The following is a 26,649-nucleotide window of genomic DNA, read 5'->3' as shown; positions in this document are numbered from 1 at the left end:
CTGTCTTCTTCCTTTGTAGACATAAAAACTAAACAGTAAACACTAACGTAGAAACGGGACACGTAGTTGTTGTCCTTGAAAACGATGAGACTTAGTTAATTATTTCTCATACATACATGTAGTGTACCAATCCATTCCAAAAGGTTGGGTGGATAGTATTCTTAGAAACTTGAGTGGGCCTAAGAAATTTGGGTTCCTTTTTGGGCCAAGAATCACATTATTAAAGCCCATATAGTAAGATAGAGGCCTTACACAGTCGATGGTGGTGTTCGTCAGGAGTTTTCTCTCTCTCTCTCTCTGCACCAGATTTCAAATCCTTTTTATTAATGTTAAAGAAGAAGCTCTTCTCTTGACGGGACAAAAACGAAAAAAGCGCTTCTCTTTATCCTACAAGAAAGAAGAAGGATTCGAAGAATTGGGATTTCTAGGGTTGAATAAAAAGATGGATCCAGATGCGGTGAAGTCGACCCTATCGAATCTGGCATTCGGGAATGTATTGGCGGCAGCTGCTAGAGATTATAAAAAGGTAATTGCTATTCCATGGAAGTGTTCGCCATAGACGATTCTTTCTTAGATCTCGATTTCGTGTTTTTTTTTGGGTGAGCCATTTAACAGAGATGGAGATGAATTTAGGACACCTCCTTGTGCTAGAGATTCTATTTCTGAGTGTCAGGATAATAGATGATGATGATGATGATGATGATGATGAATTGATGATTTTGTTACCACGGCTGGCTGTGCAGGAAGTTCTTGCAAATGAAAAGGCGCAAGGTTCAAGACCTGTCAACGAGGAGGTTGATCTTGACGAACTGATGGATGTAAGTACAAATCAAATGAGACATATATGTTATGCTTCTCATCTATGGGATACTTACTGAGTTGCTCATGTTGTGTAGGATCCAGAGCTTGAAAAATTGCACGCTGATAGGATTGCAGCACTCAAGGTTCAACTTCACCATCCATATCTTGTTTTGGTTTAACTCTTCTAACTTCTTCTTCAATTAGTATGAACGAACTATGAACTAACCCCCCCAAGATATGATGTCTGGACAGAGAGAAGTGGAAAAGAGAGAAGCATTCAAAAGGCAAGGACACGGTGAATTCCGAGAAGTTAGCGAAGGCGACTTCTTGGGAGAAGTCACTCGGAGTGACAAAGTTATATGTCACTTCTACCACAAGGAATTCTACCGTTGCAAGTAAGTTGCAATACTTCTTTCTATCTCACTCACATCGCCTCTTTTTTTTGGTCTTTGATATGCGAATATCAAGTACTGAAGCTATGCGTTTAAACATTGTAGGATAATGGACAAGCATCTGAAGACCCTTGCACCTAGACATGTGGACACAAAGTTCATTAAGATGGACGCAGAGGTCAGTACTCCACTTGATTACCATTTCACTTTGTGGGTGTTTGCTCTTCTAATACTTTGGGAAACTTATCAATGTAGAACGCTCCCTTCTTCGTCACCAAGCTTGCGATCAAGACTTTGCCCTGTGTTATCCTTTTTAGGTCAATCTTACATTTTCATTCACTTATTTTAACGCAATTGGGTCTGTTGGAGTTTAAACTAATGAAAACACGAAATCATTAATCTTCAGCAAGGGTATCGCCATGGATAGGCTTGTCGGGTTTCAAGATCTAGGTGCCAAGGACGATTTCTCCACTACGAAGCTGGAGAACCTTCTGGTTAGAAAAGGTTGAAGCTGAACCAATCTCTCACATTCTGATTATTTGCTACTTATGATATGATTTTACGCTCCAGCTTTAATCATTTAACCTCACCATTTTTTTTTTTCCTTTTTACAGGAATGCTTAGCGAAAAGAAAAAAGAGGAAGATGATGAAGACTACGAGTATCAAGAAAGCATACGTCGGTCCGTTAGGTCTTCCGCAAATGTCAACTCTGATTCTGATTGATCTCAAACCTGATCTCATGGCAAGATCTCGAAGCCGTTTTGTGTTTGTGTTTGTCTTTGCCGCTGCTTTGTTTGTTGTTTTGTTTATGAATCTTAAGGTTTTACTTACATAATGGGGAAACTCGTTCTATAATTTTCTCAGAACTTCTTGACAAACAGACAAAAATATTGATCTTTATTAAGTAATGTAAGAAAACTTCAAGTTTGCAATCAAAGAAAAGAGATGCTCCAGTCATGAGGAGAAGAAACAAACCATAATTGAAAGCCATGCAATAAACGGAAACATCTGCCACACCACAAATCGTGCCATATACAAGAAGAACCAAAAGGAAAAGGTTTGTAAGTGAGCTCACTATACTTCACTTCACTTCATTGCTATGGATTTGTATTTCTGGACAGTGCTTGTTATAGCTTGTTCTACAGGTAGCCTTTCCATGCTTGATGCTCCATAGAAGCCATGGACACAACCCTGTGTTCTCTTCAGCACAAACTCTGCTTCTTCTGGACCTGATATTGGACCTACATACAAAAAGCTTACTACATCAAACTCTTATCAAACAATGACTGTAGCTTTCGAGAAGTTACTATAATACCTCCATGGCAGAGGACGATGATGTCTGGGTTGAATCTACGAGCAGCATCTGCAATAGCTTGTACACGAACAACACTTTCTTCCATTGACACTGCGGTTTTCGCCCCAATATTTCCAGATGTCGTTAAACCCATGTGTGCTACTATAATATCAGCTCCCGCTTTCGCCATTTCTTCTCCTTCTTTGGGGTTGAAAGCATATGGAGTGGTCAATAGCCCCATCTTATGCGCTTCTGAGATCATTTGAACTTCTAGGCTGCAGTATCAGACTAGTTTAAGTGGAAATTTAAAGAATCCATAGAAGTGGTTTTAAGCGGCTGCTTTTTGTAGCTTACCCATATCCCATTCCAGTTTCCTCAAGATTTTGTCTAAAATTACCATCAAAGAGACCAACAGTTGGAAAGTTCTGGACACCAACGAACCCAATGGACTCCAACTGCTTCAGAAAATAGTCCATACGTCGAAATGGATCTGTTGCGCACACCCCAGCAAGAACAGGCACTGACTTCACTACCTGCAGGTTGGATTTAGCATATGAAGAGACAGGTTTTAGAGAGAAAATGTTTGAGTACTAACAGAAGCAACTGGAACGATATGGAAGTTTCTTGGGTAAATGAATAAAGAAACTGACGGGTAAAACTTCATTCGCCATTTCAAGCACGACTGCATTGGCATCAGCAAATGGAAGCAAGCCTGCTAAGGATCCTCTTCCAGCCATCCGAAAACGTCCAGAGTTATATATCACTATCAAATCAATCCCACCAGCTTCCTCAAACTTTGCAGATATTCCTGTACCAGCACCTCCCCCGATTATTGGTATTCCCTTCTCAATTTGATCTCTCAACCGTCCCAAAATGGTCTGAGTTCGTTCCAAGGTTTCTGGAGCCAGTGATGATAGGTAAGTTTTCTAATTCCAACATTGAAGTTCCGTACCAAAAATGACTAGAACCACCAATTGATCTGGTCGTTAGTTTACTGATCATGATGATAGGGAAGGACAAGAGAAACCTGGTTTTGCATTGGGGAAATCTGTAGGACTGTATGGAATCCTTTCAGGCCTCAACCCCGTCTTAGATATGTGTCCATCATCATGCTCTCCAGTTCTAGGCTTAGTCGAAGCAGTTTCAGAGGGTTTGATTTGTGAGTAGGATTTAGGACAAATCTCAAGAAATGAAGCAACCAATGCCTCTGCAAACTCAGGGTCATTGATGTGGTGTGGGTAAACATTGACCTGTCAAAATACACAACATTTCAATACCTAAAAGTAGATGAAGCAAAACCAAAACACTACCTGTCTCTCTTCATTTGTTTGAATGAGCCTCTGCAATTCATTTATGAGAGCACCAGTTGCTTCTGGATCACAGAAAGGTTTCCCTGGAGCATCCAGTGCAGAGACACCTTTTTCTGGGAGACAAACCCTAACATTTGACGTTGATTTGTTCAGTTTATCTGCAATAAACCTTGCAAAGATTTTGTTCTCTTCTGCTGTTGTTCGAATGAGAGAAACCTGCCAAAGAAAAACAGATAACTCAAAAAAAAACAGATGCTAATAGAAAAGACAACTTAACATTATGCATTATACAGATTCCTCACCTGTTCATTGTGAACATGAATCTTTCTTGTTTGGAAATGTGAAGGTATAGTATCTTTACCACCAAAGTTCACCATATCTAAGGCTCCTACACTTAAAACCAACGGTATTCCTTTTTCTATGGTAATATCAAAACGGGAACTATCGCATGCCATCACACCTCCAACTACATGGTCTGCAACCTCGGTTGTTGTAATATCCATTACTCCCTACGGAAGGAACAAGTAAAAGAAACTTAAAAAGGAAGAAACCAAATGCCACAGCCAAAAGTTTAAGACAAATCATAAAACCAAGTTAGTAGTTAGTGCTACAAGTAAACAAAATCTCAACGAATGGGGAAAAATAGAAAAACCTGTATAAACCCTTCTTTAACCAAAGATTCCATGGCTCTGCCGCCAACACCGGTGGCATGAAAGACAAGTGTCTCATAACCTTCACTTGTTAATCTATCCTGGACTGCATTAACACATGAAGTTGTGACCCCAAACATGGTAATGCCCACAGTACAACATTTCCCGTTCTCACTTGAGGAGCTTCTAAACATCTCAAGCCTCCCGAGTACCATACCGGCAAAAGAAGCCCCAGCGTTTGAAAAGACTAACCTGCTAACACTGTTGATACCACAGACATCCACCACAGAAGGAAATAAAACCAAATCAGAGGTCCCAACATAAGGCTCGGTTTGACCACTGGCCACAGTGGATACGATGACCTTGGGAATCCCGATGGGGAGAGACCTAAAAGCGGATGATATCAGCGAGGTTCCTCCGCTTCCGCCAAGACCTATAGCTCCAGAAAGAGAGTTATCCTCAACCGCTTGCCTAAGAAAACTCTCAAGGCATTTGCTCATGATAGCAACGGCCTCGCCTCTATCATCGGGAAGTTTCAGAGGCTTTTTCTCGTGGTTCGATCCAGAGTAGCATGAGAGAACTTGCTCTCTTGTTACAAATGCAAAGTCAGCTACATTCTGGATCTGCTTATGATCAGCAGTACCCGCCGAAACATCCACAATCACAACCTCAACCTCAACCTGTTGTTGTTAATTCCAAATTAAACGGCGAAATTGAGAGACTGAGACTAAAAATACAATCATCCAAGGTGATGACTGATGAGGTTCTGTTCTGCGTCGGAGGAACTAATCTCTATCTTCTTACCTTGGAAGATGAGTTGTTTGAGAATGCGCCGATTTTTGATCGCACTGATCCAGCAAGGAATCGAAGCTCATCAAGCTTGGTATCGACGGTTCCTACACAATACACTCGACAACTTTCGTTTGCCGCCATCTTCGTTTCCACAGATCTCAAAATCCTCCGATCCAAACAAACACTCCCGGTTAGTGATTGCTATCTAATTTTGAAGTTCAATAATTGTCTCTGTCGGTTGGTGACGTTTCCAGATTTTACTTTTTTGTATATTGCGTATTTTTCCCCGACTTTCGATTATTTAAGTTATTCGGCCGAAATTTTATGTTTTAGAACAGATTTACCCGATAAGTTTGTTTATTACCAAAACTTCCCTGTAGTACTTTTTTGAGCCCTACATTACATTTTTGTTTATTACTACGACCAAAGTATATATAATATGTTTGTTTATTACAAAATAAATACCCATGTTGCTTTATCTATTATAGAGAACGTCCTATTTATTGAGGAAATTCCCATCTACCCTAGAGTTATGTTCTTTTCTTCTTGTGGTAGGTGATGTCGTTATGGGTCAAAGTAAAGATGGTAGAGCTGATCGGACCACTCACATAGATAACATTAATTACTTGGTTTCTATATCTAAATGAAATTTGAAAAATAAAATATACAGTAAATAATTATTTTCGAATCAAAGAAACGACTAGGGAAACAGTCGTTTTGTTCGTGCAGCTAGTATGTTGGGATACATGATATGCAAACTTGTTAAACAACGTGTCGATAATGTCAACTCCGAAGTGAGCTACAAGCAACGATTCACTGACCGCTCTTATACACTTGGCCTCTTTTTCTCCTGCTTTAGATTTCTGTGAATGTAACTTATAGTCCTCGCCGTAGTTATTACTCTGGCCAAGATCAAATCCATGAATCTCCAAGTCATTGATCTCGAAGGAGCCTTCTTTTCGAATCATTTCGATTGCTTCTTCTTTGCTCGGATCATAAAACGGCATGTTGAAAGAACCAACCTTCGATGCACTCACAAGACCCTATAATTGTGGATCATAAAAAAAAAAAAAAAGATGGACGTTTTTAAAATTAACACACAGTGTATTTCTAAATGTCTAAAATTAAATTTGGTAATTTTTAAATATGTTACCTACCTCACTGACTAGGTCGCGCAGAGAAGTGGATAACAACGTCCAAAAGTGACAACAATCCCTGTGCAATGGATCATCAATAGTTTCTCTGCCGATGAAAGTAAGAACCATGCGTCCATTCCAAACCATCTCCTCAGAACGCATTTTTAGAAATGTTGTAAAGTCACTTTGAAATTGAGTCAAATAAGCCTTGTATGTACTTGGAGGACTTGAAGCTGTTATGTACACACACGAGGTATCCTTCTCGAGTCCTTTGGGAACCTTACAGTTCCATCATTATTAATTATAACATTTACTTAAATTATGAACAAAATTTAACTAAGCAATTGCAAGTAAAGTAGTTGCCTGACCTTAGAGAGCCAATGGAGGCTGTAAGATGAATGTACAAAATGGAGGCTCTTGCTGGGAAAGAGCCTCGAGTAGAAGGAACCTGAGACTCCAGAGACGAAGCACAAACCTTTGCTTTTGACAATCTTGTTGAAGAAAGCTATGAACTTGAATGTCGTGTTAAAATCATTGTATGGAAGATCATTAAGACAACAATCAATCTCCGGTGGCTTTTGGTTACATTGTTGACATAACACAGTGATCGTGTTCACGATCTCAGACATCGTCAAGAACGTGTTTTGCCCAGTAGCACATCCCAAATCAGCTACTTTAATGTAATTAGGAAAGTTTAAGTTTTTCATCATTCCTTTTGTGTTCTTAACCAAAACCGGTTTGACCTTCCGTATAACTCTTTTCTAAATAAGAAAATGAAGGATTAGATATATATATAAGTAATTTTTGTTTTGCAGGATTAATGAAACAATTATATGGAATCCTAATGGAAGGAAACCTGAAGAAGAGAATTGGTGGAGTAACTGTTATCTCCATCTCCACCACTCATACTAAGAGCTTTCACAAAAGGGTACCTACTGCTTCTCTCATCATCTCCATTATATTTTTCAGTATCACTCTTACCGTCACACCTGCATCACAAATATGTATATATATACATCGATGTCAGTTCAACATACACAATAACACACACACAGTATACACATGCATATGCCATCTATTGGGAGAGAAAACCTCGAGGAACGATTAATGGTGTTTATGAAAATTGAATCAACGTCTTCCATTAAATATTAAGTTGTGTCAAGAAATAAGTTTTGTTGTTTTGCGAAGCTACGAAACTTTAGGGAGGCTATGAGCTTATAAGATACTTGCACAATTTATTTTATAGAGGTGGGTGGGAATTTCATTTATAAAGGTGTGGTCACTGGTAAAGAATGATATTCTTTTCGCATTTTCTTTTCAATTGATTTAATCATTTACAAAATATTATAGTTGTTTTCAAAATTTTAGATAAAGTTCTTCCTAAGACTAATGTTTTGCCGTCTGACTGGAGTAACCCTTAGTACCATAACAAATTTGGTGTTTTGCTGTGGAGTGTAGAGTAGCCCTTGATATGGACATAGCAAACGTAAAACATGCCGATCGACTGCCGAGTAGGTGTAGAACATTATTACCCGAATGTTATCATTGAGATTAAAGTCATCTTAAAATTAAAATATAAAAACTGTCGGTCGATGTGTATCAGAGAAACTCGAATTTTCTTAGTAAAGACGAAACAATAATAGCAAATGCATGCAACTTTGATTTGTAATCTTTCATGTTTTGTCCTAAACAGTGTCGTGCTCAGCCTTATTGTGTGGCTTAGGGCGGGTAAAAAATTATGGCCTTTGTTATTAAAAAAATATTTTTGAAAAAACTATTATTTCAAAGATAACAATGCTCATAAGATATGAAAAAATCATATAAAGCCAAAACTTTTCTATCTTTTTTTCCTAAAATAATTCAGACAATTCCAAAAATATTTCCTTTATTCTTAATATTATCCATTTTATCAATTGTCTTTCATTAGTATTCTTATATAGTTATGCTATACTAATAACTATAAAACTTAATTATTTTATGTGCAGAAATTTCTTTATACATAAAACATAATTATTTTATTATAATGACATAATGTCATGGGCTTCTCAAACAAAACACCATTTTGCATTATTACACACATTTATATTATCAACTTAAATACATATAAGCTTAGGTTGGAAAAACATGTGGCCTAATAAATTTTAAAATTTTGGTGGCTTCGGGCAAAAACTCTTTCCTCTTCACCGAAGCACGGCTGGTCCTAAATGTCAGTGACATGCATAACACGTAACTGGGATTCCCCAACCATCACGGTTGGTTAAAAATATTAATTGTCCTGCAAATAAAGTGTATCTGTCATTTGCACTGTATCAAATTTTAGCCACTAAGTTTTATTTTATCGTACGCCACGTTCAATTCTGTGTCTTTTTTATCAATCCGACATGCATGGTTTTAATAGCTTTTTAAAATAGTAACAGTTTTTTTTTCATTTTTGTTATAAATTTAGTTAAAAGATCAGATCAGATGGAAATACTGAAATTGCCTCTTTGATATATATTTCTTCAACTTTTCTAGATGAATTTTAGCTTGGACATACGATCAACAACAACACGGAATTATTAGTATGGTTCATGTCACGGCATTTCTATGCTCTTTATAATAGTTTCAACTTAACCCATACAACTAAAAGACGATAGTCTCATAACCGCAGCAGAAGCTTGCTCCTAAACAAATCATGATGAAGTGGGCTTTGGGCCACGCTTTACATGACTATTAAATTAAGGATCCATCTCTTCCATGATCAGTGGCAACAATATAAAACTCTGTTTGGACAATGATCTAGTAATAGTTTATACTTTATAGGGATAATAGGTTTTTTATTATTTTATTTTATTTTTAATCTGTGTGAAAAATTTTAAACGAAACTGATTAATTTGAAACAGGTGAAGTTTTTGGTTAGACATTTTCTAGATTTTTGTGCTCATTACCATTGCCATATTACATGAAATCGTAATGGTTTTGTAATAAGCATCCGAATATTCGCACTTTCGCAGTGCTCTTAATTAGTTTTCAATGTTGAAATTGCTTGGCAGCGCAGAATCATAGTTTTAGTTATTAATCATTATGCATGAAAAAGGTTGTCAACGTCAATTATGCGAGACGACGCTTAGTCAAGGTTAGGATTAAAAGTTTAAAACTAAGATAAAACAAAAAGTCGTGGGTACACGATGGCATGTCCAATCAATTTATTGTCTTTTTATGTTACTTTTCAAAAAAAAAAAAAAAAAAAGCTTCCCATGTATGAAACATATCGATACACTCTTAAGTTAGGCACGTATTTTTATTACTGATACCATCTATTATTCTATTTTGTTTTGAGTTGTATAGGCACTAATAATCATTTGTGACTTGTTAGTTATCCTCATTTGTGATTGTTTTCGAGTAATCCTCATTTGTGACTCTGCCCTTCTTCACAGTTCCTTGTGCGAGAATTCACTTTGATGAGCCGAAAATCTTGAAGCAATGCTGGGATGGTTTGTCATTGTTAAAATCTGTCCTGATTAAGTTTAGGGGTGGAAATGACATTTGTTTCTCTTGTGGCTCTAAGCTGTTTTCTAAACTAATGGTAATATATATGTAAACATTCAATTTTAATTTTAATCCGATAAAAAACAAAAAAAAAAACTCGAAGGATTCAATGTGTGGGCAGGGTCCGATATGAGGCACGTTGGCGTGTAAACACGTTGCATATGTATGAAGATACTCAAAATTAGGGAAGCAAGCAAAACTACCCTAAATGGATATTTGATATAAGCATTATATCATTTTGGTCGACCGCGCGTTGATATGTATTATGTATAATATAGCAAATTTAAACCATATAATCCGTAGATATGAAAAAATGTGCTTATGATAATTTTACGTCAACATCATTGTCTGACCTTTTTGCATCCCATGCATTGTCGTCCATGGTAAAGCATGTAAATTAATAATACATGTCATGTCTATATAGTTTAGGGTAATTAATATTTATCTTAAAATCTGAGTAAAGTTAAAAATGAAACTTGAGTCAATTTCAATTCGTTATAACATCAAACTGAACAGAAAGAAGTATGAAATATATCTTAAAATAACATTTAAAAACAAAAAATTGTAGATATTTGCAACGTTATTTGCAAGACTTTGATGAAAGAATTTAAGAATGTCGATTGCAGTAAAAATTGTTTCTATACGTTATATGTATGTTCAATATCTCAAAATGTTACACTGTGCTGTGTTGGAAATAAGGGCCAAGTGATGGTAAAAGTGGCTTAAGGACAAATTAATCCAACAACATCAATAGCATTAGCCGCTCGTGGTGGAAACTATCATGATTGCTCTAGTTAAAGAGCCCCCCAAAAAGAAATAATTTAAATGCAACAATCAGTAACCGTACCCAACAAAATTCTTATAAAAATACTAGTACTAGTACATCTTGCAAAAGATGGATCGGATCGATATAGAGGATCCATATATGTCAAAAGAAGGGTAAAAGAAACCGACTTTTATTTTGGATGAGCAGAGATTACGGGACTTAGTGAAAACTAAAGTCACTTTTCTTCATAATTTTTCTGCGTGTGTGTCTGCATAAAAGTTACGTTTTTTTATATACTTTTTGCCATTCAAAATAATTACACTATCATTGGTGCCGATACCCATCAGAAACACGGCCGCTTCAGCAAATTAATACTATTTCTTTATTTGATCTTTTTCTTCTTCTAATCTTATAGCTGAAGGCTACGAGATCACTGAGATGACTTACTAGACCATCAATCATTCCCATGAAGCATTCGAAACGAAGCTTCCTTCAATTTAATTTAATACTAGTAAAAACATTGAGTACCTATTTCAATTGTCTTCAATCCCATTATAAACATTCACTAATATATTGTTATTATATGATATTCGTTTTCTGATTGATATATATATATATATATATATTATAATCGCGGCGCCCTAGCTATATGTGTATTAGTGTGTGTATGTTTCTACCAGTCTACGTTGTATTTCAATTTTATACACGTACGGTAACAGTTTTTATCTGGATAATTACATATAATCTGTAGATTTAATTAATGTGCAAATCTCATCTGGGCAAAAAAAAAAAACTCCACGCTTCAATAAATCCCTTTTTAGTCGTCTGAGTACATATAGATATTAAATCTTGCATGATTAATAATTGCAGGCATGAGAGTTAGTCGGTGTAAAAGTCCAAAACGCCATTATGAGCGAAATTTTGAAGAATTCTAACATATAGTATAAGGTTTTTATTTTGTCATTAACTATGTAAGAAAGTACAGTAAGAAAAACTATTAAAGAGGCATAGAAATATGAATTGACAAAGTGACTGGCTCATATGTTTACAGTTAAGAAGTCATACATGCAGGTTTGGAAATCAAATTTTTTTTGAAGTATGTATGGAATATAGGGTTTGTAGATAGCTATTTGTTTATTTGATGCAGATGATTTTTGCTTTTAAAAGTAACGCGAAGGTTTCATATGGTAAGACAAAAAGACAGAACTAAATCGATTGTTTCTTGTATGACACTAAAACTTGAAGAAAAAAGTTATGGTAAAGTCATGATGGAATTTGAGAAGAGACAACATTTATACTTCAAGTTTGTATCATTAGACTTGAGGAAGTGACACTCACTGAGACAAGTAAAAATATAATATATATCTTTCATAATAAGCAACTAATTACTGTACATAGAGATGATTGATATTATTATTATACATGGAATATATTTTTTTCTTAAAAAAAAAAAAGAAAAGAAAACAAGATTCCATATGGTCAAGTTTCACAAAACTTTGGTTGTTTGCTTGAAGTTGATTCGATAATACTATAAGAATACTGATGATGCCTTTTATTTAAAGATATTATTAAGGCTTTATGTTATGGACAACGACGGCTAAAGATTCTTGACGACGAAACAATCTCTCTTTTGCTATGAAAGCTTCGATCGTTTTCTGAAACTCTTCGTTGCTCATATCATCTTCTTCTGGATCATCATACTTGTTGTTGTCGTCCTCTTTTTGGTTTTCAATCTCCCTGACGATGCAGCACTTGTCTGTCTTGGATCTCTGTAGAGAACGTCGTTGTTTCATAATATTTGGACTACTACTCTGTTTTGCCGAAACGTCTGATTTGCTCCTTCCATAGACCTTACCACTGGGATGATCAATCTGGACGTGTGTTATATTCTCATCCGCGTTCAAATGAGTGACGATCACCTGTTTGTCGTGGTAGACAGTCTCATCCGCCAAGTCTTCGTCATCGGACGGCTTGGATCGACTCTCTACGGATCTGACGAAGGCCTCGTAGATTTCTGTTTCTGCGTTTGTTGTTGAGGCGGCGGCGGAGGCGGTTGTCTGTTCGGAGGAAGACTTGGTGAGAAGAACAAGGACGATGGAGTTGCCGAGGAGGAAGACGAACAGAGGAGTCGATACAAGGGCGGCGATACGGCGGAGAAACGCTCCGGAGATCTGAACGGCGAAAGGAAGGCGCGTGAATGTCCAAAAGACGAGGAGGAGAGCCACGCAAACCTCAGCCGCACGGAAGATACTTCCGATTCGCCGGAAGCGGTTGAAACGCCGCAACGCCTTTGCTTTCTCTGCTTTCACGTTATCCAAATCGAACGAATCCATATTTGTTTTTTTTTTTTTTTTCTGAGAGAGAGAGAGAGAGAGAGAACACAAAGAGAGAAGATGAAGAATGAAGAAAAAAGTGGAGCAGGCTTCATCTCTCACATCTCTCTTTTGTAGACTCCGATCCACTCTCTCTAAACCAGAAGAGCACCTTTTTTTATTTCCTTCAAATAATTGAACTTTTTCCCTCTCTTTTTATTTTTATTTTATTTTTTGAAAAAGAGTTATATCTAACTTAGATATACATATTCCAATTATAATTCCCTATCTAAGACACCACTGGTCCCTATTTTATTATATTTATTCCTATACCAACCAAAAACATACTTACTTACCTGTAACTTTTTAGAGTTTAGTTAATCAAGATCTCTATCTAAATTGTACAAATATTTTTGATTTTTTTTTAACTAAACCGTTCATAGTCAAAATTATAACATCATACCAAAAAAAGTCATTTAAATTAGTAGTAATCGTATACATACAAACTAGCAGTTATACCTTATATAGGTTTTTTAGATAGACGAGTAATTGCATATATAAGCAGATGATTCCTTTTTTAAAACAGAAGAACCTGTTAAACTTCAAAGTTAGGATTGATTTCAACCATATACACAGAATTTGTTTGCTATATAGTAGTTAGTAGTTTAAATTTAAAGTTAGAAAGCTTCACAAGTTTCAACTACTCATAATTATTATACAGCTGTTGTCAAATAAATAACAATGTAAAAACCAAAAATAAAATAAAAGTTGGACCGAGCAAAATTGTGTAAAAAGTGATGTAACACAGAGAATCAAAAAATGTGTTTGGTTTCACGTGAGGCGTATGGCATCCGTATAAACCACCGCTCTTCAAGTGTACCGATTCGTATTTGCTTAACCCTTCCTCTTTCTCGTGCTTTTCACCGTTTCATTTATTGACTCTCAATTGTATGTTTTTTTCTTTACTGTAAATAATCAATGCAAACTCTTTCTATAATAAGTAAATCACTGCAAAACTCTCTTACTCTGTCACTTACTATTATCAAATTTTGATCTCCATTTTTTTTTTTTGGTTCATGACAATAATCATAGATTAGCGGGAAAATTTATGGTTTCTAAACAAATCCTACTAATAATAATGTCGAAAATAACAACAATTAATATTTACTTCTTTAATTATAACTTCTATTGAACGAGGAGTAATATATATATATATATATATATATATATATAGGTCCTTACGTGACTAGATGGGGATGGGGCATTTGACCGGAAGAAGAAAGTTCAACACCACATTACAACTATGAAACTTTTAACTGAGAAATTGACAAAAACTTGAGTACTAAAATTAAACCCGATGATTATTATAATAACGTGAGTAGATTAAGATTTCCTTATTATGATTGTTACAACGTGAATAGATTAAAGAATTCTTAGATGATTTGTTGAATTTAATGGCAAGTGAGACTACTCGTTGACTCTCTCATTAATTCCCTTTACAACTAATGAACGATGTCTCGGTCGGGTTTATTTAAGATACTATATACTATATACACTTAATAACTTTATGAAGATATTTTTTTTTGTTTGGCACTAATAGATGATATCGTTCAAAATTAGTGGCACTACTATCGAAACTCCTTTACCAAAAATATATAGAATAGCTCGTTATCTTTTACAAGCTGAGGAATGATTTTTGTTATGTATATAATAAGATAAACTAAAACTACGTACTACTGATCAATAAAATTTACACTTGTGAAAATAATATGTATTAGAATTACACTCAGAAAAATAAAGCTTCTAGCCAGAACATTAAAAATTGAAACCTGCCATAGTTCTTATAAATAATGTCATAGCCAAAAGATCACGAAAAAGCATTTGAATGGGGGATGTTAATCATTTAGTATTGTAGTAGTTAATTGGAAAATAAGTTAATTAATGGATAATACAGGCTGGTTTGACCCATGATATCTACTATATATATAGTTCCCGCTGCAATTCATTTAATGATCTGTTCTCTTTTAAAATATGCGCAGGTAATACCATTCCCAAACGTATCATTCATATTATATCCACACAGGGACGCACACTTGCACGCACGCACGCTTCGATCGATTTGTATTAGTATAAAAGTTATGACTAGCTTAGCTACATACCTGTTCGTGCGTATTTATGTAGTAATATATACTAAAAAAAATAATAACTTGGTAAAAGTGTTGTACATATCATAGGAGGAGAGGAGTAGGAAGTAGGGCAGAAGATTGTTTCCTTGTTTGGGTCCTGATTCAAAAAACTTTGACCACTGTAAAAGCTATACGTTTGTCAGAGTGATAAGAAATCATCATGAATTTCAGGACTATCTGGTGCCACACGACACCGTATTTACTCCGTTTTTTTCAAACTTGAATATATATATTTTTTTTGTAGCTCTCTCGAGTCGAGTCTTCTCTTCGATTTCTGTCACAACACCGTGTATAACTGTACTTTGTAGATTGAGTTTCACAGAGCGATTGACGCATCATCACATCTTTTTATATATATATATCTACGAATATAAGTACTGTATCTGTATGTATTTAAAATATAAACGACACTCAGTTTTCACCTCCAATGACAAGACGCTCTCGCGTGTGGGTTTTGCCACACTCCCACACAGCCTTTATAACTTCAGTGGGACTTCAGTTTATTTATATTACGGCGGTTTACTTTTTCTGCAATGTACATTGATGTAAATATTGACTATCGACCATTAGTTTAAAATTAAGTTAAAAAAAAAAAACAGAACGTCTATAATTCTACGGATACAAAAGTTTTTTTCTTTTTCAAAACAAAACAAAGTGGTGTTTTAAAGAAAAGAGAACATGAACATCCTTCACTTTAAACCAAGAGACATATTGGTCTGAGATGATATTCGTTGCTTTTGTGACTTATCTATATTTATTAATCCACGACCAAAAGCCATAATCCAAAGTAATAATTATTTCTGAATTAAAAAAAGAAGGGTATAAATAATGTATAAGTGCAAGAGGAAAACTTTTATGTGCGAGAGAATCTATTTACACATCAGCCTGAATGTATAAAAACAATAAAAGATAACCAAGAATATATTTTCTAAGTATACGTATAGTAATTTAATTGGTCATCTTTTTTGTTCCATGGTTTATTTATTTTTATTTTTCCCCTTTGCAAAGTTTGTTAAGCATATTCGACCTCCAATATTATTATAATATACTACACGAAACAAATGTTATTCATGGCAATGCAAATATATGTCTAGAAAATTCCAAAATAAGCAGCAATGTTCTAAAACGATGAGACATCGATAATATTCTCAAAGGAATAAACAAACGTGTACACGGCTTTCCCACCGTTGTTTCCGATCATCATTATTCTTCCGGTTTCCAACAGTTCAACTTGTTAGCAAAAATTTCCTTTTCATTTTAATCTTTAACTTAAGATTCTTTTTTTCCAAAGCTAGCCGCTAACTATATCCATCCATTGCGATTGGTTTAAAACTTTGAAAGCACAAATTCCTTCCACAAGAAATAGTAGAAAGAAAACTAGACTAAAGAAAACCGAGAGATTTTGTTGGATGGATTCATTGATGATGGGCCTATTTTAAGCAAATTGGCGAGTTAATATATTAGGACTACTAATGGGCTTTAATGGGCCAATTTAACGAAAAGATCAACACGAGGAAGACAGAGCAAGCCGAACGTTCATCTTCATCGTGTTGATTCATTCTTTTGAACCTTACGAATTCTGGCATTTTTTTTATGAAGAAACTGAAATTAAATATGTATAGATTATTATTATTGTGTGTATAAATTGGTAATAAATCAACACATAATAATATATTCAAAAGATTTTTGGCTTTGGATATGGCAGCTTCATCATCATCAACACCCCTTCTCCTCCTCCACAAGCCAACCTGCAATTTCTATCTCGCTGCTTCCTCTGTTCCTTCTTACATCGCTTCCGCTCGATTTCGAATCTTCCCTTTGAATCGAAGAAGAAGAAGAAGAATCTTGTCTTTCTCTGTCTCTAAATCTATGGCCGATGATTTAGTCAAAATCAATGCTCGCAGAGACGGCGAAGAACCATCTCAGACGCTCGAGCAAGAGGCTTTCATCAATAATTCTTCGGAGCTTCAGGACGACGCCGGCGGCGGGATTGAAGCCGTCGCTAATCGTCTGGTTCGTATTCTAATTCCCTGATGCACACAACCTGTTTGATGTAATGCCACAATCTCTATGAAAAAAGATCGAAACTCAAAAGCAAAGCTTGTTCCTTTTCTCTTATGCGTTTTGGTTACTAATGAAAAAGCTTCCACCTTTGTAAAATGGCAGAGCAAATGGATTGTAGCTGCTCTGTTTGGATCTGTTCTGCTTCTACGGCATGATGGTGCAGCTTTGTGGGCTGTGGTTGGATCAGTTTCAAATTCCGCGCTTTCTGTAGCTTTGAAACGTTTACTTAACCAAGAGAGACCCGTTGCTACGCTGCGTTCTGATCCTGGGATGCCATCTTCTCACGCTCAATCCATTTCTTTCATCTCTGTGTTTATTGTCTTGTCTGGTATACATACAGCCACAATTTTGATATCTGTTTCTAATTTCCTTTGATCAACTCTTAAAGATCCGTTTACTCTTATTTCCGCAGTTATGGAGTGGCTTGGAACCAATGTACTCTCTCTGTTCCTTAGTGGCCTCGTCCTCGCATTGGGTTCTTACTTTGTAAGTCTTCATATCATTTTATGACATTAACTCAAGTTCAAAATTACCGAAGGATCATATGAATGAAATCATATTAACACTGATGTTATTTTTGGTAGACATGGTTAAGGGTTTCTCAGAAGCTTCACACAACAAGTCAAGTGGTCGTAGGTGCAATCGTGGGTTCTGTTTACTCCACCTTATGGTATGTAACTTGGAACTCACTTGTTCTTGAAGCCTTTACCTCATCATTCTCAGTACAAGTAGCTGTCTTTCTGGTTGCTGCTGCGTCTGCTTTAGGTTTTGCAGTATATGTGCTACTTAACTGGTTTAAAGATGATGACAGATGACAGACTGATAATTATAAGTACTTAGGATGTACAAGGAATGCATTTGATTCTTTTTATAATTGAATGGAGGTGATGTTTGGGGCCATATTGAATGGACTGATGTTTGCTTATAGTCCCTCAGCCATCTACCTTGGTGACTTGTAAAGTCACACACACGGTTCCATTATATTGTTGGTTTTAATTAGCTTTTATATCCTTCAAGCAAACAAACTGTTTTTAGTGTGATTCAGTGTCTTGTTATTAGATCATACGATTTAAAAACTTTTCTGCTGAATTAACCCTTTCCACTGTGGTTTGGGACTTTCTTCAAAGGTGACGTCTAAAAAATTGCCACACTAATTATTTTCTTTACTGAATAAAGTTCATTCCGGCCAAAAACTAAGTATATTATGAAATCTATCACTATTACTTTCTTGGACGAGCTGAGGTCCTTGGATTCGCTATAAGAGAGTAAATATTAAAAGTAGAAATTAGTTTAATCTTCAGTTTTTGATTTTGTGATGACCTCGTTTTCTGACTTGTCTGTGGCCTCTCGCTCTCTTCCATTTCTCCACATTGATCATCCTAGCAAATATTTTCCGAATCAAAGTCAACTTCCGCGATTGCTGAGCAATGACGTTAACCGTCGACGAGCTTTGGTTAAGTATGATCCCATACCCATCTTGAAAATTATCCATTCCATTCCCCAGAAGTTGCCAGAACAATCCTCCTGCTGCTGCACCGCCTCGTTTTGCAGACTCGTAAATCTTGCCGTACACGGTGTTGAAGACAATGTCTCTCTCTGCAGGGCTATAGCCTTGTTTCTTCGTTGATTTACCAAATTCTGCTACTATTATGGGTTTGCGAAGAACGTTCTGTGCGTCTTGGATGTGTGCGTTGAGCCATTTGTTCAAGAAATCCATTTTGGACTGCTCGCTTGCACTTGCATCTGTGAACCTGCAGAAGAAAATATCAGCATCAACGTTAAACAAAGTGATCTCACTGTTTTTAACTGATTGGGCCAAAACTAAAATTCTATGGAATTTACCATTCGTCAGGGTAAGAGTGAACCGTAACAAAATCAATGCCGGGGATGCGGTTATTGGCGATGAAGTCAGTTCCAAACTGGCCGGGTGGGTTTAGAGTCGTGCTTTGAGGGGAAGACTGACCATAGAAACCTTCGAGGCCAGCTTCAAGCAGATGGTTTCTGTCTAGTGATTTCACATGAGCAGCCATTTCAGTAATCCAAGTCTGTTATAATGGATAGAAAACAAACAAACAAACCAACAAGTCAAATCCCATAGGAATACAACTAGAAAAGTAAAAGAATCATGGTGTGAAAATGTGTGTTAGGGTGAAACCTGAATGGTTCTTCCGGTAGGATCTGAGGGGCAACGGGGCTCGTTCATGAGCTCCCAAGCCATTATAGTTGGGTCATCTTTGTATTGAACTTTAGTAAAAGTATTGAATCTGTTGAGCACAGCCTGCAGGAGAAAACAAAAGCCATTACTTTTTTGCTCCATTCACTTAAATCTTACACAGGGGAGAAGATTAAAGGTCTGAATTTGAAACCGTGATATGGTTCTTGTAGAAATCTTTAACAAGGGAGTCGGTGAAGAAGTCGTCTTCAGAAGAAACGGGACGGCCTCGGCTTCGAGCCCAGTCCACATATTGCTTCTTCCCTCCGAAGCTGTCGTAGTTATTGGCACAGCTGAGTATTACCTTTATCCCATGGCTTCTTGCCTCAGCAATCGCAAAATCCAAACCCTATTCACCATAAATGACAAAAGAAACAGATCAGAAACATCAAAGAGAGAGAGTCTCAAAACTTGGCTCCAAAAGCCACCGACTTTTCCAAATAGAAAGTCTAGCGGAAAATTTCTCAAGAGGAAAAACACACACACAAGCAAGACACAAGCAAGTTAAGTCTCAATAATTACGTACCTGAAACATATCCTCGTTGTAGGAGCCAGGGGAAGACTGAAGAGCTCTGTAACCGCCATCGCTGAAAGCCCAGGTTCGAGCAACGGTCAAGCCATGGCGAGAGGCATCTTGGAGCGCGGCAGAGATCTTAGACCTTTGGGATGGATCGGAGGAAACGTACATGAGCCAGTAGGCATTAACGCCATTAGCGTAGAAAGGGTAGCCATTGAGACTAAACTGAACACCTTTAGTCCTCACGAACCCATCATTCGGTAACGCATCTGCTCCTAGCTCCAAACAGCTTTGTTGGATCACGATCGCTAGAAATGTAATTAGACCCAGAAGCTTCATCTTCCTCTTATTCTTTGCTCTCTCTCTTTCTCTTTACACTCTTCTCGCTGTGTCTTTCAGAGGGGGTGTGGGGTATTTATGGACTAATAATAATTAATTGTATAACGGTTTTGGAAAAAGCATTAATAACTCTCATTTAATTTAGTGTTATACACGCATACTCATGTATTGTACTGTAGTAATGTGAATGTGTGATGCTCACATATCAAGTTCAGTGTAACATATGGTGTTTAAGTATGTAAGCGAAGCAGGTGATTCCGCTAATTAGATCCCATTATTACCGGCAAAAGAAGTCGTAACCGTAAGACCAGCAAATGGATCCCACTTAACACGTAATCAAAACCGTACACATGCTTTACTGCTTCACCCTCGGATCATATTACACGTGTCAGCATTCTGTGTGGTTACTTAATACAGCAACCCACGCGTCTTCCGCTTCATGGATACTCACAGGGCCCTTGCCTTTTTTATATTTTTATGGGTCGGCCTCTCAGTTTCATTTAAAGGCGAAACTCTCTTCATGTGCCGTTGTTCTTTAGATTTTTCGGTTGAGTTGACGACAAAACACACGACATATAATTTATTGTGCAATCAGGAAAATGGTTTTCTTTTCGAGTGGACGCTTTAGTTTTTCTGCATTTTTTGACTCTGCTTTCAAACATCTGAAGTAGCACACACCTTTTAATCAACAGAAGAAGAAGCATAGGCGCAATAAGCGGAGCTAACTTACACCGACTCGATTCAAAGACCCAACCAAACACAGCATTTTACTCACTCTCCTTTAATTACGGTTCAGCTTTTCAATAAAGTGAAATCTAAATGTAATTGTTTAATTCTCACAGTCTACTACCTGTGATCATGAAAATTAGATATATTCAATGGAACGTTAGTTGAACAAACTCTTAAAAGAAGAAAGAGTTCAAATTTCCAAAGGAATCGCTGGATTGAGAATAAAAACAAAAAGCTAAACTGACTAGTGGTATCGGTTAAATACAAACAAAAAAAAAAGTGGGTAAACGCTAACCTGAGCCGCCGACTCATTCGCACTTTCCCATCTATCTTCTTCTAGGCCCATTTGAAGACCACCAGTCCACCACACTACATACATACTGTATTAATATACTGTACTACATAGCTCGGATCTGTCCTCCATAGCCGTAGTACTTGAGAAGCCCCTCGTCTTGTCTCCAGTTCTCTTTCACTTTCACGTCCACCTTCATTCAACATTTTATATCATCCACTCAAATTGTTAACTTAAACTTACTATACTTGATATACCATTTTCATATTTTATGTAATCAATCATATTCTATGCGTCTTTAAACCTCAAGGAAGACTTTCTTCTGAAGGAAATCTTCAATGTCGAGCCGAGCAGCTGTCGCTAGTGTTTTCAAAGCCTTCCCTTCCTACAACATTGCATTGAAATCCATTCAGCCACATTAGTCAGCACTAAGCTTATCTAGTTGAAACCTTATTGCTTTAAGAAAATATTTGAACAGATCAGCTTTTAAACCCATATTGTCAGTTTCATCAATCATTGACAACGCACCTTTTGAATGTCCACAAATTTTTAGATCACCAATGCTAATCAGAAATTACCCACTTGACTGTTAAGGGACCGTATATACTTACTTTTCCTATAAGGATGATCTTCTGAGAATTTTTATCCACAACCACTTCCACTTGAATAAAGTCTTTCGCAGATGGTCTAGTTTTGTAACTCAGCACGTTAACCTGTGGCGTTGAAGCAAAGCATATAACAACATAATTGATTAATAAGGCGGCAAGTTTTACAGGACTAAAAACACCAAAATTATAATTTTACCTGACAAGCATAAGGAACTTCATTTCGGTATTGCATAAATATCTTCTCTCTAACAATCTCAGAGACAAAGAATCTCTCTGGGTGCTCGCTCACAATATCCTAGAAATCAAATACCCGTGAGACATTAGTGAAGTGCATTGTTGTATGTGAAGAAACACATAAACCTCAGAATATTAAGCAAATTAGAATATAAGCTCAGCTATCTTAGCAAGAAGAGGGGTTAAATAAACAGTGAAGCTAGTGACTTGTTTAAATACCTTTGGATAATAAGGTGGCCCAAAGGGAAGTTTGGATAAAATCCACTCTTTTACATCCTCTATTCCGTGTCCATACTTGGCACTTACAGGTATAACTTCATCAACATCTGTAAATTTTTCATACCACTGCAAGAAGTTGAATTATCTATTAAGCAAAGAAGATACCAATACCATGAATCCAAATCGTTTATTGTGAAGCATCTCCCACCAGTGCAAGTTCACTCTAGAATGGTGGGAGATTTAATAACAGGAAAATCTCCTCACCTCCAGTTTCTTGGCAATCTCACCAGGTTTGATCAGATCCTTCTTATTCATAACAAGCAACATCGGTGGCTTTTTTTCGAGGTCCCCCAAACCCTCTTTCAAAACTTCTTCTATCTAGCACACAATTACCACCAGCATTAGGACAGAAAGGTAGGAACAATTCAGGAGGTATAAATCAATCAAAACAGAGAAGCATACTTTAGCAGGCGTTTTACAAGCATCAACGAGAACTACAACACAATCAGCATTGATGGCAGCATCTCTGACATTCTTCATCATCATTGTATCTAACCTGTGCATCTTCTTCTCGATGACACCAGGGGTATCAAAGAGTATCATCTGCAAAAACACAACACAAGCTTTGTTTGTATCAGTCGAAATGCATCATAAATTTCGAAATAGGTATCAAAAAACCCAAAGGCAATTACTAGCTAAGGCAAATAACGTTGTCAATGTGGGCTTAGTAGATAAAAAAAAAAAAAAAAAAAAAAAAAAAAAAAAAAAAAAAAAAAAAAAAAAAAAAAAAAAAANTCTCGATTACACCAGGGGTATCAAAGAGTATCATCTGCAAACACAACACAAGCATAAGTTTCGAAATAATCAAAACCCAAAGGCAATTACTAGCTAAGGCAAATTTTCAATGTGGGCTTGCTTAGATAAAAAAAAACAAACCTGATATTGAGGGCTAGAACATATACCAAGAATCCTATGCCTCGTGGTTTGAGGTTTATCTGTAACAATCGAAATTTTCTGGCCAATCATTTGATTCGAAAGCGTGCTTTTCCCAACGTTAGGCATCCCCACCACCGCAACGTACCCTACTCACATCACCAGATTCAGCTATTTAATTAGGGAAGAAGATAAACAAAGAAACAAAGAAACAAACAAACCACTGCGATGAGTGGTATCAGGTGTGTGTCCAAGCTCCTCCATCTCGTAATCGTCGAGCAACGCCATGTTCCTGTCCGGTTTCATGCTCAGGGAGAGGAGACTGGCCTCGTCGATCTCCAATTGTTCTTCTTCATCTTCTTCTAATTGTACTTGATCAACCTCCATTTCGCTGGAGCTTCGTTGCCTAATCCATAGCTTCTTCGAGGAGGGGAGCTCCGTGCGGCCATAAGTAGTGCTACTGTTGTGCGCCTGAAGATGCGACTTGGTCACTCTGCGCCGCCGACTATAGATAGGATTAGGAGAGAAATTAGGGTTTTCAACAACGGAAGTGGAGAAGAATTTGTAGCGTGAAAGGGTAGGCGAAATATGCGGAGAGACCGCTGCCATTGTTGGCACTTTTATGTTTTTCAAATTGATGATATCTCTCTCTCTCTCTCTCTCTCTCTCTCTCTCTCTCACTGGTTTTTAAGTTTTTTTTCCTCACTGCTTTGTTTTGTGAGATTAGCCAAGGAACCAAAAAATGTGATCTTCATACGACGCCGGTTAAGCTTTTTCTATTTGCACTTTCACCCCCTTATTATGTACAATTCCCAATTTCAACCGTCACGTTTTTTTGTTGTTGTTGTTGTTGTTCAGTTACTCCCCTCGTTCAATGTAAGAAGCAGCAAACGCAAAGTAAAAAAAGAAGAAGAAGAAGAATCGGGTTAAGAGCGCAGCGGAGTGAGGGAGAGAGCGACTGACGATTTCTTAAGGTTAGGGTTCTTCTCGATTTCTTCGTTCTTGATTCTTCGTTTGGAATTTTGGAGAGGTTGCATTTCTACAGAGATCGTTCATTGTTATCACTTTTTTTTTTGTTTTTTTTTTCTTAGGGTTTGGAATCACAAGTAAGTTAACAACAACATTGCTATATCTATTTCTCATTCTCTTCTTCCTTGGGATAATTACCATCTGCTTCTTCTGATTGTTTCAACTGTCAATGACCAGGTTGAATTTTAAGTGTCCAACATGTCTTCTTCATCTTTTCGTCTTTGATTTGCAGATTCCCGTACTGTCAAGGTGAAACTTGTTTTTCTGAATCAAAGCTTTGGTCTTGGGACTTCTTTGTGTAATTGGCCATATACGGACGACAGATTTAGTCGGTTGACTGATGATTTGCTCATCAGAATCTTGTCCTTTGTCCTGATCAAAGAAGCCGTGGCTACTCGCATTTTGTCAAAACGATGGCGTCCTCTTTGGACATTGTTGTCAAGGCTGAAATTTAAAGATCAGTATCCGGGCCCCGGATTGTCATCGGATTTTGTCTTTGGGACTTTGCTGTCAAATAAGTCACCATGTCTAGAAAGTTTTCATCTCATCAGATATTATTCTGCATGGAGCCCTTTGCAGATTGAATTGTGGGTTATTTTTGCAGTTGATCGTTTTGTGCGTGATCTACTTATATATTTGAGCTCTGATGCTATAAGATTACCGACTAAGTTGTTTAGATGTGAAACACTCGAGACCTTGCAACTGATAGGTGTGATTTTATTGGAAGTTCCTTCTCGGGTTTGTTTTCAATCCCTTAAAAAAAGTTGTGCCTTATCTTTGTCACGTACCCAGACGAGGAATCTTTCGTCAGGCTTATATCTAGTTCCCCTGTTCTTGGAGATTTGCTTCTGGAGAATCCCGATGGCGACAATATATAGAGACTTTTACCATTAATGTGCCTTCCCTTCACCGTTTAACCATTACTACAGGTGAGCAATCTAATAAGAATTGGCGGTTTGTGATACATTGTCATTCTTTGAAAGATTTGGATATGAGAAATGACTATGGTGAAGTAAATTTGATTGGTGATATGCGCGAGCTTGTGAAGGCAAATATTTGGACTTGTGATAGCAATGTTTTCAAGTCTCTTACCTTTGCCAAAACACTTCGTCTGACCTTACAAGACTATAATAAGGTAAGTCACTCGTCTCCTTTGATTTGGTTCTAACACACTTTTGCAAACCATCTCTCTGACTTTTAATTTGTCATTATATGTTTTTTCTTTTATAGGCCCCGTATCATTTTGGTACCATTTTCTCTCAGCTTGTGTCTTTGGAGTTCCGCGGACGATGTTACAACTGGTGGAATTTTCTTGTAAATGTGCTGCAACATTCCCCTAGACTACAGATTCTCACGTTAGAAGGTTGTTATAGTGAGGTACTTTCATTAATTACCCTAAGAGTGAAAATTCCTACATCAAGACTTATTCGGATATTTGGTTTCCCGTTTAGAGGTCTAATCTAATGCACTGTTGTATTTCTACATCATTTGATCACAGAAAGTGTGGAGATATAGGGAATTATGGAGTCAGCCGAGTTGTGCTCCTGAATGTTTGTATCGTCTCAAAACCTTTAAGTGGATAGAGTATGAAGGAAGTCCAATACAAAAAGAAGTGGCCAGTTATATTCTGAATAACGCAAGGCGATTAGTTACTGCAATGCAACTGTCTCCGTTGTCCCAGAAATGGTAAGCGATCAGGCGTTTGAGGAATTGGAATTTGAAACCAGGGGTTCAAGTGTGAGCTTAATTGATGCGACCATACATGAGGATGTACCAGACATTGCAGAACAGAGAAGGGTGTCTACGAGAACCAGGGTGCCTAACCGGCGGCACACAACATAACCAGGCACGGGATCGGTTCGATTGTTCCATTTCTATTTCTAGTTTTCTGATTTCATTGTTGTTAATAATGAGACTTAGTCGTCCCGTTGTTAAGGACACTAAGCCATCACGTTCCTATTTTCTTGTTGCATTTCCCCACTTCCATGTACTAGAGATCGGATGATCTCGACTTGTATTTTGCTTCTATTTAAGAAATGAAAAACCACAAAAAGAGGTAGTCTTAACTACCCAAAAAATATTGTTCTTGTTTGTTCTTGAAACAAATTCTCTTGCTTTGAAGAGGGACCAACATTAATGTGTTCAACTGAGGAGTAACTGTTGAATGTGGGCTTTATCTTTTTGTGGTTTGTGATATATCAAGTAGTTGTTGTTTTGTTAGGGATCTTCTCTCCTATTCGCGATCCTTGCTTATTTCTCTACAATTCCAAATTTCAACCGTCATTATTGTTTTGTTGAGTTACCC

General features: G+C 37.0%; 8 protein-coding genes across 15 annotated transcripts; 3 read left to right on the top strand and 5 right to left on the bottom strand.

Annotated features, from left to right (window-relative positions):
- Positions 443 to 2,049, top strand: LOC104762935 (thioredoxin domain-containing protein PLP3B; the record flags this gene model as incomplete). Its single annotated transcript, XM_010486347.2, is given in 8 exon segments — positions 443 to 526; positions 744 to 818; positions 897 to 944; positions 1,054 to 1,196; positions 1,299 to 1,371; positions 1,449 to 1,510; positions 1,600 to 1,697; positions 1,808 to 2,049. Coding segments are annotated over 8 exon segments (693 nt in total). The 3' UTR covers positions 1,918 to 2,049.
- Positions 2,073 to 5,465, bottom strand: LOC104762934 (UPF0261 protein y4oU). 2 transcript variants are annotated; one of them, XM_010486346.2, is made up of 9 exons: positions 5,253 to 5,464; positions 4,451 to 5,128; positions 4,101 to 4,307; positions 3,799 to 4,014; positions 3,516 to 3,738; positions 3,139 to 3,386; positions 2,843 to 3,021; positions 2,510 to 2,763; positions 2,073 to 2,435 (listed from the first exon to the last, which is right to left on the bottom strand). In XM_010486346.2, exons 1-9 carry the CDS (start codon positions 5,379 to 5,381, stop codon positions 2,281 to 2,283), a joined length of 2,289 nt encoding a protein of 762 aa, XP_010484648.1. In that variant the 5' UTR covers positions 5,382 to 5,464; the 3' UTR covers positions 2,073 to 2,280. The 2 variants fall into 2 exon arrangements, with proteins under 2 accessions (XP_010484648.1, XP_019095974.1); XM_019240429.1 differs by having other exon boundaries at positions 2,152 to 2,435; positions 4,451 to 5,122; positions 5,253 to 5,465.
- LOC104762932 (salicylate/benzoate carboxyl methyltransferase-like) lies at positions 5,906 to 7,596 on the bottom strand. 3 transcript variants are annotated; one of them, XM_010486343.2, is made up of 5 exons: positions 7,469 to 7,596; positions 7,233 to 7,365; positions 6,745 to 7,137; positions 6,398 to 6,655; positions 5,906 to 6,283 (listed from the first exon to the last, which is right to left on the bottom strand). In XM_010486343.2, exons 1-5 carry the CDS (start codon positions 7,516 to 7,518, stop codon positions 5,918 to 5,920), a joined length of 1,200 nt encoding a protein of 399 aa, XP_010484645.1. In that variant the 5' UTR covers positions 7,519 to 7,596; the 3' UTR covers positions 5,906 to 5,917. The 3 variants fall into 3 exon arrangements, with proteins under 3 accessions (XP_010484645.1, XP_010484646.1, XP_010484647.1); XM_010486344.2 differs by having other exon boundaries at positions 5,906 to 6,262; XM_010486345.2 differs by having other exon boundaries at positions 6,745 to 7,132; positions 7,233 to 7,555.
- Positions 12,009 to 13,201, bottom strand: LOC104762931. The gene has a single exon (XM_010486342.2). It carries the CDS (start codon positions 13,001 to 13,003, stop codon positions 12,239 to 12,241), a length of 765 nt encoding a protein of 254 aa, XP_010484644.1. The 5' UTR covers positions 13,004 to 13,201; the 3' UTR covers positions 12,009 to 12,238.
- On the top strand, positions 16,711 to 18,358 carry LOC104762930 (lipid phosphate phosphatase epsilon 2, chloroplastic-like). Of its 2 annotated transcripts, XM_010486341.1 has the most exons (5): positions 16,711 to 17,181; positions 17,335 to 17,560; positions 17,645 to 17,718; positions 17,817 to 17,902; positions 17,998 to 18,358. In XM_010486341.1, exons 1-5 carry the CDS (start codon positions 16,867 to 16,869, stop codon positions 18,020 to 18,022), a joined length of 726 nt encoding a protein of 241 aa, XP_010484643.1. In that variant the 5' UTR covers positions 16,711 to 16,866; the 3' UTR covers positions 18,023 to 18,358. The 2 variants fall into 2 exon arrangements, with proteins under 2 accessions (XP_010484643.1, XP_010484642.1); XM_010486340.1 differs by having other exon boundaries at positions 17,817 to 18,358.
- LOC104762927 (mannan endo-1,4-beta-mannosidase 7-like) lies at positions 18,413 to 21,417 on the bottom strand. Its single transcript, XM_010486336.2, has 6 exons — positions 21,325 to 21,417; positions 19,971 to 21,150; positions 19,599 to 19,793; positions 19,388 to 19,510; positions 19,075 to 19,277; positions 18,413 to 18,983 (listed from the first exon to the last, which is right to left on the bottom strand). The coding sequence occupies exons 2-6, from the start codon at positions 20,298 to 20,300 to the stop codon at positions 18,530 to 18,532; spliced, it is 1,305 nt and encodes a 434-aa protein (XP_010484638.1). The 5' UTR covers positions 20,301 to 21,150; positions 21,325 to 21,417; the 3' UTR covers positions 18,413 to 18,529.
- On the bottom strand, positions 21,171 to 23,917 carry LOC104762928 (GTPase Era; the record flags this gene model as incomplete). The annotated part of the gene is given in 9 exon segments (XM_010486337.2): positions 21,171 to 21,514; positions 21,626 to 21,706; positions 21,933 to 22,034; positions 22,126 to 22,224; positions 22,383 to 22,508; positions 22,647 to 22,760; positions 22,845 to 22,985; positions 23,319 to 23,464; positions 23,537 to 23,917. Coding segments are annotated over 9 exon segments (1,277 nt in total), but the record flags the coding sequence as incomplete, so codon positions are not given.
- Positions 23,926 to 26,490, top strand: LOC104762929 (F-box/FBD/LRR-repeat protein At5g56420-like). 4 transcript variants are annotated; one of them, XR_763675.2, is made up of 6 exons: positions 23,926 to 24,289; positions 24,407 to 24,421; positions 24,577 to 25,053; positions 25,137 to 25,479; positions 25,575 to 25,721; positions 25,843 to 26,490. XR_763675.2 is itself a non-coding variant. In XM_010486339.2 (4 exons), exons 2-4 carry the CDS (start codon positions 25,336 to 25,338, stop codon positions 26,032 to 26,034), a joined length of 483 nt encoding a protein of 160 aa, XP_010484641.1. In that variant the 5' UTR covers positions 23,926 to 24,289; positions 24,577 to 25,335; the 3' UTR covers positions 26,035 to 26,490. The 4 variants fall into 4 exon arrangements, 1 of the variants encoding a protein (XP_010484641.1); XR_763674.2 differs by having other exon boundaries at positions 24,577 to 25,273; positions 25,393 to 25,479; XR_763673.2 differs by having other exon boundaries at positions 24,577 to 25,479.

This window comes from Camelina sativa, chromosome 18 (genome assembly GCF_000633955.1).
Source record: "Camelina sativa cultivar DH55 chromosome 18, Cs, whole genome shotgun sequence".
Lineage (NCBI taxonomy): Eukaryota > Viridiplantae > Streptophyta > Magnoliopsida > Brassicales > Brassicaceae > Camelina > Camelina sativa.
The sequence above is the reverse complement of the archived record's forward strand: the minus strand, read 5'-3'. Positions and strand labels throughout refer to the sequence as shown.